Here is a 13,094-nt window from a genome sequence, read left to right as displayed (position 1 = left end):
GAAAGAGTGAGACAAAAATCAAACAACGATCACTATGTTAACTTAAGATGGCAATATGCGGGCACAAGAACCGGCTCTATCCAATTCAGATAGGTCTCCTATGTTTCTTATCTGCTCAGAAGGTACAGTAACTGCATGGCATCTGATCTGAGGTGGATCTCTCTCCACTTTATATATAATACCTACCTAGTCATTCATCTACAGAAAGAGGCTGGCAAAATCTTAGTATACGATGCATGCAGTTGGCATGTCTTACGGATTCACAAGACTTCCATATGAATCATCTCCCCCCACCCCTTCTCTCTTGTCTTTAAAAAATGAAAACAAAACTATAAAGTATTTCATTTCACACTAATGCAGATGGAAAAATGTTAGACCTTGAAGAAAAAAACCCATATGAGATGAAAAATCATTAGCTGAGAGACTCTAGTTCTATGTCATATGAGGGGAACTGATCAGATACCATCTAGCCCAACTCCAAAACATGGAGGGCCCTCCCATACAGGCAGAATCTGTGTCCAGGAAGATTCTGTTGTCTTCTACTCCATTTACTCCATCAGAGCAGTAGAAAGTCAGGGAGACTGCAATCTAAGAGGTAAGATTTGTGCAATTTTTCCCCCTTTGAGCATTAAGAAATTTAAAGATGTCAACCACCTGGACTGCTTATTCATTTGCTCAAAAGAGAGTGAATAGAAACTGCCAAAAGGACAAGGGGTCCTGTAAGTGCTTCTATTCAGATACTGTATTAGATTTCTTTATAAAATCAACAACACAGTGTTGATTTTATACGATTAATCTTTCATGGTTTAATGCATATGACTCAAGAACTTACCTTGGTCATGACTCATGCTTTTCAAAAATGATTACTTAAACAGTACTAATTGAGAAATACTGGGATGAGAGAGTTTTACTTCTCTAAATCCCTTGCTCAAATCCTGACCAGTAGTTGAAGAGGATTATCAGTACAAAAAGTATGTTCTGTATTGTCAATGGGGAAGCCAGGGACCATGTTTTGCATAAGCTGCTTGTAACTACTCAAGCATATTGGCAAGAACTTGAACATTTACTTCCCTTCCTTGCATTTGCATTCAAAAACACCCTTATACTACTAGCTTTGCTGAGAGATTTTGATGAAAATAAAAATTAAAAGAATGGAAAGAAACAGCCATATTTTTTTCTTTGGTATTGCGGGAACAAATCAAACCATAAGTGCAATCACCAAAGGTTGAAGTAGTGAGGTGAAACTGAGTTCTGATCTTTTATCACACTGAGACACAGAATAAGCCACATAATGATAAAATCACACTCCCATAAAATGGCAATAAATGTACAAACACATGATTCAGTTAATTGGCTCAAGAAAGAGACAACAGCTATAGCTTAAAAGGAAGCTGAGTATGAAACATCACACAGGTTAAAATACAGAATCATGATGCAGCCAAATGTAGGAAAAGACGATGAAAGAGTAAGCATATTTTACTGCCAATTGTGTTTTCCACCAGATCTCTATTCACAGGGAAGAACAGGGAAGAATATCAATATTTGTTCTCAATGCCATATGTTATGTTATACAGCTCTTTTAAATGCTAAGCTATTTTTAAGCAGTTCATTTAAATTGGAAAAGCCAATGTGCAGAAATGTGTCCTATGTGCAGAATTCTTGACTGTGTACTAACTAGAATAACACAAACACTGCAGAATATTTTCCATTACTAATTCACGTTTCTAAATAAAACCACTTTAATGTTGTTTGCATTCTAACTTCGCTGTCTTTGAATAGTCTATCTATGAATATCACTTTGAAGAGTGGGGCACATATCAGAGTACTGTTGGAAAGTAACTTTTTGAATGTGCAAATTTTAAACAATGGTATCACAGACCTGATTCAGGTTTACACTGAGGAAAAAGAACTGCAGAATTCAATCAATGAGCATAAAGCTAAAAAGCATTATTCACTTATCAAATACACAAAACATGTTCTAAACAGCTAGTCCATGCACACTTGTTAACACTATTCAGGAAATAATTCTGAATTCAAAATTGGTTTAGAAACTCATAAACTGCTTCTGAACAGTACTTAAATTCACTAATTAGTTATTTCAATGGGAAGAACTAACCACTTGGCTTTAGTGGTTTCTATGAAACATTGACTGACTGTCGCTCTAGTTATGGGCGTAGTTTTGCAACTACAGTTCAGCAACTGGAAAAAATATCCTAGGAGTAATGTTTGATCTCTATCCCTTGCTATGGACAGTAACTTCTTCAGCAGTGTTTTGCAGCATGTCGCAAATTGAATTTAGGAAGAAGGAATCAATATAACACACTGAAATAAAAAGAAAACCAGAAGCCTTTCTGTTACTACTTTCAAACTTTCTCTGACACACAGTAGTTACTACTTAGTTCTGAGACAGTCATATTTCATTCCTTATGAAAGCTGCGAACGGAAGTTGTTGCAACAATGAAAAATCAAGCTGTCCTTTGCCACCTTTTCTGTATAGACATGTTTACACTGTTTGTATTATTTTGTTCACTACAAACAGCTCATATATTTCAATGGCATAATGTCTTCAAGGGAAGGAGAATGAAGGGCTTTAATAACTACAACTAATAAACTTAGAAGTGAAAAAGACAACTTACCATTATATGTTCAAGTAGAGAATCTATTGCAACTATATTATCAAAATATGTTCTGCAGAGAAAGAGAAGTCAGTAAACATTGGCATTTAGTGAAACACTTCTCAAATGGATGTCAGGGGCTCTTGTTTCACTATGGCTTAACATGGAGCCAGAAAAGGTGAGGACATACCACTGCACCTTGAAAATCACTGAGTGGCTTGCTACAGCACAATGGAATTAAGAAACGGTCCTAGTTCTGTTCCCTTAAACCATTATTCTACAGAATTGAGAATATTCTTTATTATACATAGAATTTTCTCTGTAAAAAAAGGAAAAAACGACCAAATATTGCCTGCTGTGAGCTGAATAGGCTCCTGCTGAGCAACACCAAGAATGCATCAAAATGCTTTGGCACCTCTAACACACTGAAAATTTGAAAAGCAGAAGTAAAAAGGAAAAGAAAAGTAGTAGAATACAAAAAAAAAAAATCCATTTCTTTCAAAACATTAAAATATCCCATTAGGTTTACCCATATTATGCACAGAGTGCATAATATGAATAAAACATATTATGAATAAAACTATGTAGTGTGGCTAAACCCACGTCATATTATCCAACCCTTAACACTAGATGAAAGGCAACTATTTAAGAAACTCTTAATGGGTCGTCTCTATCAACACCAGTTAAAGTTGAAGAAAGGGAATGATCTTGTAACTTATAAATAAGAATCTCAGTTTCACAGCAAAATGGTAACTGTTCAAGGACAGTCAAGAACATTGAAAGGTAAAGGTCAAACTTATTAGTAAAAGAATTCTAAATCTTCCACATGCCAAGTCCTAATAACCCTCGGATTACAATGTTCCCAGCAGACAAAAGGCATTGTCCCATGGCCTTGAATACATACACAGCTCAGTTCTGTTAGGGGCTAGTGGAAAGGAGATATATAATACACTAGTCTTACATTGCCAGGGACATGAAGAGGTGGAGTACTGCATACTCTGCTCTTTCTAAAATGTTGCAGAACATGTCCTGAAGACATTGAACACTAACTATTTCCCCACTGAACAGGAAATTCTCCTTCCATGTTAGCAAAGGTACAGACCACTTCTAAGAGGAAACTAATTATTTTCTTGCTGATACAAGTACTTGTCTACATAAAGTTCATAAAGATATTATTAAATGATATCCCAGTTTTGTGCCTTAAAACACAGGTTTTATTTTTTTGTGAAACTAAAAAACTCTAGCAATTGATAATCCTGTATGAGAATTATTTTCTTATAGAAAGGCATAATAAATATTTGCAGTATTTACTGTCATTTTTATCTTAAAAATGTAAAACAATTACAAAGTTCTTTAAAACAATCTCAATACTATGTCAGCCCAAGAATAAATTGCCAGTCCATAATCTGGGTATATTAACATAATTTTTTTGGTAAATTACTTCACTATGGATGTTAGCAACATCAAAGCACTCTGGAAAGGAACATAATGGTGCAAGACTCGATAAGAGTGCCCTTTGGGAGGCATGCTCTGAATTATGCTGAAATTAAAAAAAAAGGTCATCCTGAGAAAAAAAGCTGGGAAAAACATCTGGATACAACCAGCTTGCCCTCCTTGCAAGGGGCAGACTCCTCCCTGTGGTTTATTACTCTCCATTCCAGCTGGGTCAACTTGGCTGCCTACATTCCTGAGCAATGGCATAGGAATCTTGGACATCCTCTAATCTCATCAGTTTGAGAATTGTTCGTCAAGACCCACAGAAGTGTTTGTAGCAAAAATCCGAGCCATCTCATTTTTCCACAGTATCATCAGTACTTTGTGATGCACTTTGGAATTCTTCTATTAACCAGTTTCATAAAACACTGTTAAGCACCCCAGACTGATTTACCAAAAGTACAGCCCTGGTTTATCTTTTAGTTTATTGGTTATCTTTGCTATTTAAAGTTCCTAGTAGCAATGGCAAACAAAGAGATGAAGGAACAGCGGATCACCTAAGACACTAAACTGCTTTTGCAAGTGTAAACTCAAGCTTTCACACTCCTTCCATGCTTTCAAATTAATCTTGCCTCATAGTGACAAGAAATTAAAAGCAAACATATTACATGCAGTAAAAGTCTTTGAAAATTAAAACAGCCTTCAGAAAATGCAGGGGAAGAACAATCATGTGGCAGCCCTGATTCTTCAAGGATTTAACTCTGAAGTCCCTATATGTATGCATACATGCGTGCATGTCCAAAAAATTGATGGGGGGAGATTAGGGGAAGCTGAAGCACACCAACTAACTTTCTGTAGAGTCCTTTCAAGCCTTCTAAAATTGCCATGAGACACCAAGCCTATCTGTCACTTCTCAAAAGATGGCCACACTTAACTCTGACAGAAGAGGTGGAAGAAAAGGGAGGAAAAAAATCCATGCAAAAAACCACAAGAATAAAGAAATTCTGTAAGGTAAAAATGAATGTCACATTTTCTTCTGCACCACCACCACAAAAAATTTTGAAAGGTATATACTTCTGCCATCCATATCACTTGTTCTTGTCCCTATGCTGAAATTTGCCCACCCTCTGAAGTGTGCCTTTGCACCTACTTGTGAGCTACAGTGAGTAGCTTCCACTACTGCTATTGAGTGAACACAGGTGGATTGGAAGAGCCATCTTCCAAAGAAAAGCTCATCAAAAACTCATGAGATTATTTTGCAAATCACACTTACTTCGATACATCAAGCAAGAAGTCATTCAGTTCAGTCTGCTTGGCAAGGCCCCGGCACACCTGGAAGCACAGATCATAGAACCATTTGCTCCAGAACACTGATGTGAGAGGGAAACTGGAGTCCCATCCCTTTCATTTGTATGAAAAAAATACCAGTACGTGTGTGTGTGTATATATATGCGCTACAGCACTGTATAAAATTAAAAGCTGAATTTGTGTGCTGGGTTTCAATCTTAGCTATCTAGCTGCTGAGTTAAAACTGTGAAACACAAGTAAAATCTTTCCTAAGACTCAGTGAAAGCTGTTGGTTGCTATACTTGCTCATGCTGTCTCAAAGGCTGTCACTGAAAGTGGTTATGGAACGAACATTTCCTTATCCAGACCCTCAGATCTTCTGAGAATGTCAAATACTTTGTTTCCCTTCTTCCTTACCACACTTTTACCACTTTTTTCCAGTGTGCAAAGTAGCATATAGACACAACATCAGGCAAGTTTAACTAAGCTAAGCAGCAGATGATATATGCTCAGCTTCGGGAGAAATCAGCATGAATATGAATACAAAAAATAGTATGCATACTTCTTTTTAGAAGCAAAATATTAGATGAAGCAAAGTTTTCAACTGTATTTTTACTTCACCTGTTCACATACTCTGTATCTGAAGCACAATTGTACATCTGTATATTACTAGAGCAAGCACAGAGGCCAAAAAAAGAAAACAAACCTCTACTGCTTTTACATTTTTACACTCACAAAAATATCACTTCAAACTAGTGATATCTTTCATCTGTGCAATGCAGATACAAAATGCCAGATCAAAACCCTTGCATTCTTCTCATGCAAAAAAACTTGGGAAGAGCAAGCCTTCTGCTTAGAAGAAGGAAGAGAAATAAAAATGATCAATGAACAAGCTTGAACTTTACATGTTGTGTTTTGTTAGATGTGAAAGATTTCTCAGTTAAGGAGAGAATAATTCTTACACAGGTGAAGCTACAAGTGCATGCAATTGCAATTCTACTAGTGTACAATAGTCTGTGCCAGCTTATTCTTCCTAGATGTGAGTGCCCACCCCAAAGTCAGTGACTTCCAGCACCGAGGCAGCAAACATCAGAGCCTAGAAGAAAAAAGCAGGAAGCTTTCTGTGCATCTTCTGACAAGGGTATGAAAGACACCTTGAAAAAAAGAATGCCATGAATTTCCTCCTGGGAGTTGACAGAAGAATCTATTTTAGCATCTTCTCTGAGTTGACAGAATATGTTTCATTTCAGTGTTACCATCTTCTGCTAGCTGAAGTAACAAAATCTATTAGGAAAGCTGCTGGGGTTTGCCAGAGCAGCTTGACACTGTGTGAAGCTCCATTAGGCACCCAGCTAGGGACAGCATGAGGCATCCTTAGTGGCTGTAGTTACAGGACCATGAAGCAGCTAGTGAGGATGGCTTAAAATAGGCTTTGCTAGCAACACCTCATAATTTCAAACTGAATACCAAAGCAGGAGGAAAGCAACCAGTTTGCACAGCAGTTGCCTTTCCACAAGAAAAAAAAAAAAAAGAAACAACCCTTCAAAATTGTTGTGATAAATCCACTTTAGTCATTATTTACGTACTTTGTTCAAGTATCTTTCAGTGTTTGTTACTTGATCCATGATTGCAAGTGAGGAAAACTAGTTCAATGAACACCAAAAATGTTAGCATATTTTTCCAGGTTCAAGGAAGGGGCCTTAATCAATGCTTTAGCAGTGACCTCTACTTAATGTGATCACAATCCATGCTCCTACTAAACAAGTACAGGAAGACAAGTTACACAGTGAAAAAATTAAAAACCACTCACACTTACTTGTACTTGATGTATTGCTACTGAAGCCCATGCAAGATTTGCTGTTGCAACCTGCAACAAAAGAAGAAACTCTCTCTGGAGTAACCTTGAAAAGTGCACATTGGTTACATGCCTCTTTTCTCTGTCTACCTGCTAAGTAAATTGACTGAACTGTTTTAGACAGGCAGGCAGTAACAATTTGTGGGAAGACAGTCATTTTGTGGAAGTCTCAGTGTACTTTCGAGTGTTTCAGTTTTAGAGCTTATCAATGGTCTTCAGAAGCAGAATTGGGTACCCATCAGCTCAGAAATACAACATCAAAACAAACATACCATAAGTTGAGGGCTTTAAAAATTACACTGTTGAAAAGCATTTGCCATAGAAATAAAATATGCCTTAACATGTTTCTGGGGCTGTATTTTTCTTTTCTTCAGCAATACCTACTTCCAGCTGTAAACAGGCACTGCTTCTCTCATTACTGTTTTGGTGGCAGAAGAACCAGACCTGATCCCTCAGCTCAAGACTAGTTTGAAGTATGACAGTTTCCAGGCAACATTTCAAACAAATGTCATGTAAACTGCAGCTAACTATGATGTGCTGCCACGAATAATCTCCTGTCCTTGAAGCACAGGAGCTTTATAGGAGCACAGGGAATGGAAGCACAAGAGGTCAGCTTTTGCATAGCTTCCTAAGGTATCTTTTATATTTTATATTTTTAAACAGAACACTTTGCACACATTTCATAAAAATTGCTAATGGTATCCAAAGGCTTTCTGAAATCTGAAAATGAAAAGAATGCTTTAGAACACTCAGAAAGTGACCTTTTAAATATTTTTAATTTACTAATAAAATACTTTCATTTAGCAGCCAGTCTTTTCCAAGTAGAGAACATTCATGGACTTTAGCTACAGAAGGTATTTCAGATAACATAAACCATTCATATTTTCACAAAGCAGCGCATGTCTGAAACCTATCTGAATTGTAGATTGAACAATTTTAAAAATTAAATACATTGTGTGTAGGCTGCAGAATTAATGAAGCCTGGATTTGCATGAATGCCTGTTCTTTGTTCTCTGAGCAGGGACACTGGCACCACCATGCTAATCTAGTCCCCTACCCTGACCTCTCCCCCTACCAGTGAAAAAATACAAGGTGTGACAACAGGCTGAAGTGGCATTGACTACCCAAATAATATACACATGTAAACATCAAATGAATGCTAGGGTACTTACTGATAAACAAAATATACACTTGAAAAATACTGCTGCTGTTTTCCTTCTTTGGGAGGACTAGTTTTAGTATCTCTTGCCTGAATATTTTCTGTCCTTTTCATGCATATAATTCCTGCTCAGTACAGCTAAACTGCACCATGGTGGATCTCATACGACTATTGAGACAACACACCTGGCTAGAACTCACTCAATTTTGTCCTAACCTCTGTTCAGGTTCCCTTCCCTGGGGAAGGGTACAGAGAGAAATGAATGGTACATTCTTCTTTACATCAGGGACATCTTAATGGGACGTAACAGGATCCTCACCCAGACGTGAGACCAAAGATGCACTTCTCACACCTTTAGTCCAGCAACAGCCTTTGCAACACCTGTTCCATTTTCAAATTCATTTGTATTTGGCTAATGGCTCCTAATTTTGGATTGACAAATGGACATGTATGGACAACAGAGGTACACAGGCCTTATATGAATATAGTAACACAAGCAGAACAGTCATGGAAAGGGGAAGATGAGTATGAATGGGAATATCTGGATAGGGAACCATCAGAATTAAAGAAAAGCAGAAGAGCTTTCTGAGTGTCACCTAGACTGGCAGGTCATCCAGGTACCAGCACTACTATACACAGTTTCTAAGGACATCTAAGTCAGGAGACAAAGGACAGTGAGTAAATCTTGACAACTCACAGAGATGGGACAGGCTAGAGGCACAAAAGCTATCAGCTCCTAAAGGTTAAAGAAAAGGCTGACCCAAAACCAGCCCATGGTTTTCAACCTAGAAAGAAAACAGGAGACCATAAGGACTTGGCAGACAGCATCCCTTGTCCTCCTGTTGCAAGGAATTCTGGAGGGACCAACTGGATACCTGCTATTGGAAATACCTAGACACACATCTTGGTGCTGGAGAGCGTGCAGCAGTAAAAATGTGAATGCAAACATCAGAAATCTCTTTTGCTTCACTTTGGATTTAAAATCACTTTCCCCTCCTGTGAGACCCAGCACTGAGACTTGATAAACTGTTGCTACAACATTGCAACATTATGTTTTGCAATAGGGCTCATTCCTTGAGAATCCGCACCAAAAAGTAAACTAAAGTAAATTTTAAAATCTTACCATAATGTAAAATAAAGCTGTACTGGAAAGTTAAGATGGAGACTCAAGATAACTGAGCATTGCCTATTTTATATAAAGTGATTTTGGTTTTTCACGTTTGATTTACACTTATATTTCACTCACCTGCCCTGCACTAACTACTCTAACAACTCTGTATTGAGTTTATAATCAGTAAAGAAACCTTGAATCTGTTCATCCGCAAAAGAACTTAAGGTAAAATTCTTGATGTATCCCTGTATTTGTATATTTTACCTCCTCTAACTGAAAATACAAATCACTATTTTTTTTTTTTTTAATAAGAACAAAAATCAAGCATGAAAAAGGTGTAAACTCACAAGTAGAGTGAGAGACAGAAGTTTGGAGTGGGGGGAGGGATGGGAGTGAAGTTCTGACCATCGTGGGGAAGTGGGCAAAGGCTGCACAATGAGCTCACCTCTTGGTGACTGTGGTGGAAGGCTTCTTTGCCCCAGTGACGGTAAAGCTCCAGGATACCAATCAGGTCACCAATTGCTGTGACAATTGGCAAACACAGAACAGATTGGATACGGGTCCCTGACTCCAGTCCAGTACCTTTGGGAAATCGCTCATCCTAGAAAATGCAAACATAATCTGATAAAATGTAAAATCTGATAAAACATTAACAGGGAAGACATACTGATATTTTCCTCCCCCTCCTGTATGACCAAATCTGCAGGAAAATTACAAAATTCACTAAAACTCATCTCTCAGCATAACTTACACACAATATTAGACATCTACTAAAAAACCGTAATTTTAAAGTCTCAGCATTAATTTACATATAACCTTATTGATGTAAGGTCAGAATTAGCTGTGGTATTACACCCAGCTTTGAGTTTGTTTATATAATACTTTTTTTCTCTAATCTCACAGGTAGCAAAAACAGCATTTCATTACTAATGCCTGTCCAGATTAAATAAAAACCCAAACAAGCAACACTACCACCCCATCATCTTTCCCTTCAAAAAAACCCCAAAGCACTTGTAATCACGAAATTGACTGCTCAGATCTCAGTATTAGAAAGCAGACAATAGTGCTTGCAAGAGAAAAAAACTTGAAACCCGAGGCTAAAGCTTTACATTATACAGTTATAACCCTCAATAAACTCTTGCTGTGCCCCAAAAAATTATGCATGAGAGTAAGCATCTTCTTCCTTTGCTTATGCATCCTGAATGAACTGGTGCAAAAGTTACAGAAACAAATGCTAAAATAATCCTACCAGCTGCTATAAAAGGCCCAAATACATAACTTTTAATCCTCACAGGGAATGTCCAAGGGTTTAGAGCTTCACTTCCCCATGTAGGAAAACTCAGGCAGACCTGAGAAAGCAGGTTAGTAATGCAGTCACTACCCAATGTGAAGTGTGCAGTCCTTCAGTATTTGATTTGTACCAGATGTTCCCTGCAGGCTAAGCTTAGGCAAGACAGACACCCCTTCAAGGCTGATCAAAATCTCTCATTTCTCAAAGAAAACAGCAAGTAATCTCTACCTTAATTACTAAGATGACAATCAACTTGAACAAATGACAGACAAAAGAGAGTGGGAAGCACTTTGAAACACGAGCCTTCTGCTTTCTCTTTTTAATTCTGTCCTCCCACAAAAAAGGGCTGGCAAGTCTACCTGCATGTGCTTCCCTTTCACTGTTGAGAAGCTCCTAATATCACACAAAGGCAAACCATCTTACCAAAAAGAATCTTGCTGTTTGGTCAATGAATCACTGATATTAAACCAACAAAAAAGTTCAAAACTACTCCTCACTAAATCCATGATTTTATTATGAATGTAAAATCAAAATACAGAACTCTTGTAAATAAGGTACATGATATAAATTGAAAATTACCACTAACAATTTAGACCCTTAACTGAAAAAACATACCAACACATAAAATCTTAATGGTCCAAAGTATGTAGAAAGCACTGACTATTACTACAGGGGAAGCAGCTTCTGCCTTTTGATTTTGTGGCTCTGTCTAAGTGTACTCACATTAGGCATCTGGTATTTTTTTTTATAGCTCAGATTTGCCCAATTAAGGTCACACAATTTTTAACAAATTATTTCAAAAATAGAGACAGCAATGTCCAATTTTGGTCACAGTATCCAAAAACTACTATTCTGGACAGAACTTGAAAAGATAGGAAACACTGAAGAGAGAAGAGAATATAAACTTCCTTGGTGTTCTCATAACCAACCAATCATAAAGTGCTCATATAAAGTACAGTTTAAATATCAATTTCATACAGTTGCATAGATGCAACTAGAGGATGAAGTGTTTTAAAAAATTAAAAAGGACAGACATACACAGTGCCAAGGTTTATCAGAATATCACCTTAGGAATTTCTGACTCCTGTTACAGAAAAAGGCCTGAATTTTGATATCAGTTACAGTAGTGCACCTTTCATGTAGATCTACTGATATTATCAGTACTCTAGCTTTATACTGGAGTATGCAGAGATAAAAATCCTGCCTAGTAACCAGAATTCTGACTGACATTCTTGTCAGTGTGAGCCCTGTATTAAAACTATATCAAATTGTCAAATTTGGTTGACTATATGAAATTCTTCTTGTTTGGGATTAACATTTCAAGACCAAAAAGACAGGAGTTTTGACTGGTTGCTTTTTCCAAGTGACTATGGTGCCATTATGTCCTTTACCTGACAACCAAAAAAAAAAAAGTTAAAATAACTCAAACCCAACGTGAAAAAAACCCCAAACCTTTAAAAGTAGAATTAACTGAAATATTCTGAAATAATTCCATCAGCTAATCCAAACTCAAATTTATTTTCCTGGTATCAAGACAGATGTAAATTCTATCATTAAACATTCATCTCAATAAACATTTCAGCATCAAAAAATTAATTCTAAGAACATGCTGCAATCATCTCATTAAAAACAGAAAGCTTTTTACCCCCAGAATATCTTCTACTAACAACGTTTTTCTGGATCTGGCTACATAAGCAGATACTGTAGTGCCATGTGCAATGGGCCCTGCAGGAATGAGTCGTGGGTGTCCTTCTTTAGCTCCTGGTGGTGTAAATATACACAGACTCTAGTTAGAAGGAAAAAAAAAAAAAGAAAGAAAGAAAAAAAAAAGCAATTAGAAATCCTGATTACTTTTACAGTTACTGCACAACCTGTGTAGAATAAAGTAGATAGCGTAGAGAAACACTGCTTTCGACAATGAAAAGTAGTTGAAAAAACACTGCTTAATTCTTCTGTAATCATAGAAAACCCCACTCTAAAGTCACCCAGGTAACTCCTGAACAACTCCTGTGGAGAACAGTGGATAACTAAGGTCAGTTATTGTTTATATCAGGGTAGGATTGCATTTACTTTGAACACACAATACACAGCATACAAGATTCACAGAAGAAAACATTACTTTGTAAGAAAAACATTATCTTTTTTCTTTTTTTTTATCTAGGATGCACTCATTTATTTCAATAGAAAATACTCAAAAAGTAGAGATAACAGCTAAATTTCTTGTTTATGTACCACAGATAGATGACAATGCCACACCACAATGTATTACTAACATTCCTGTTAAGAATGTCCACAGGTTGTGCTGCTGATTAATTTTACTCTCAGAACTTGCTTTCATTAGG

General features: G+C 37.0%; 1 protein-coding gene across 4 annotated transcripts in view; it reads right to left on the bottom strand.

Moving 5' to 3' along the window:
* PDE10A (phosphodiesterase 10A) overlaps nt 1–13,094 on the bottom strand; it is a 347,743-nt gene that overhangs the window by 29,056 nt on the left and 305,593 nt on the right. For 3 of the 4 annotated variants that reach the window (XM_017746080.1, XM_008643319.2, XM_017746063.1), the window contains exons 6-10: nt 12,398–12,538; nt 9,907–10,062; nt 7,153–7,203; nt 5,323–5,381; nt 2,637–2,688 (exon numbers count right to left, since the gene is read on the bottom strand). In XM_017746080.1, coding sequence (XP_017601569.1) covers nt 2,637–2,688; nt 5,323–5,381; nt 7,153–7,203; nt 9,907–10,062; nt 12,398–12,538 — 459 coding nt within the window. The remainder of the gene's footprint in view (nt 1–2,636; nt 2,689–5,322; nt 5,382–7,152; nt 7,204–9,906; nt 10,063–12,397; nt 12,539–13,094) is intronic. The other variant, XM_017746072.1, reaches the window with a different exon arrangement.

The sequence above is a fragment of the Corvus brachyrhynchos genome, unplaced genomic scaffold, assembly GCF_000691975.1.
Source record: "Corvus brachyrhynchos isolate BGI_N302 unplaced genomic scaffold, ASM69197v1 scaffold70, whole genome shotgun sequence".
In the NCBI taxonomy this organism is placed as follows: domain Eukaryota; kingdom Metazoa; phylum Chordata; class Aves; order Passeriformes; family Corvidae; genus Corvus; species Corvus brachyrhynchos.
The sequence above is the reverse complement of the archived record's forward strand: the minus strand, read 5'-3'. Positions and strand labels throughout refer to the sequence as shown.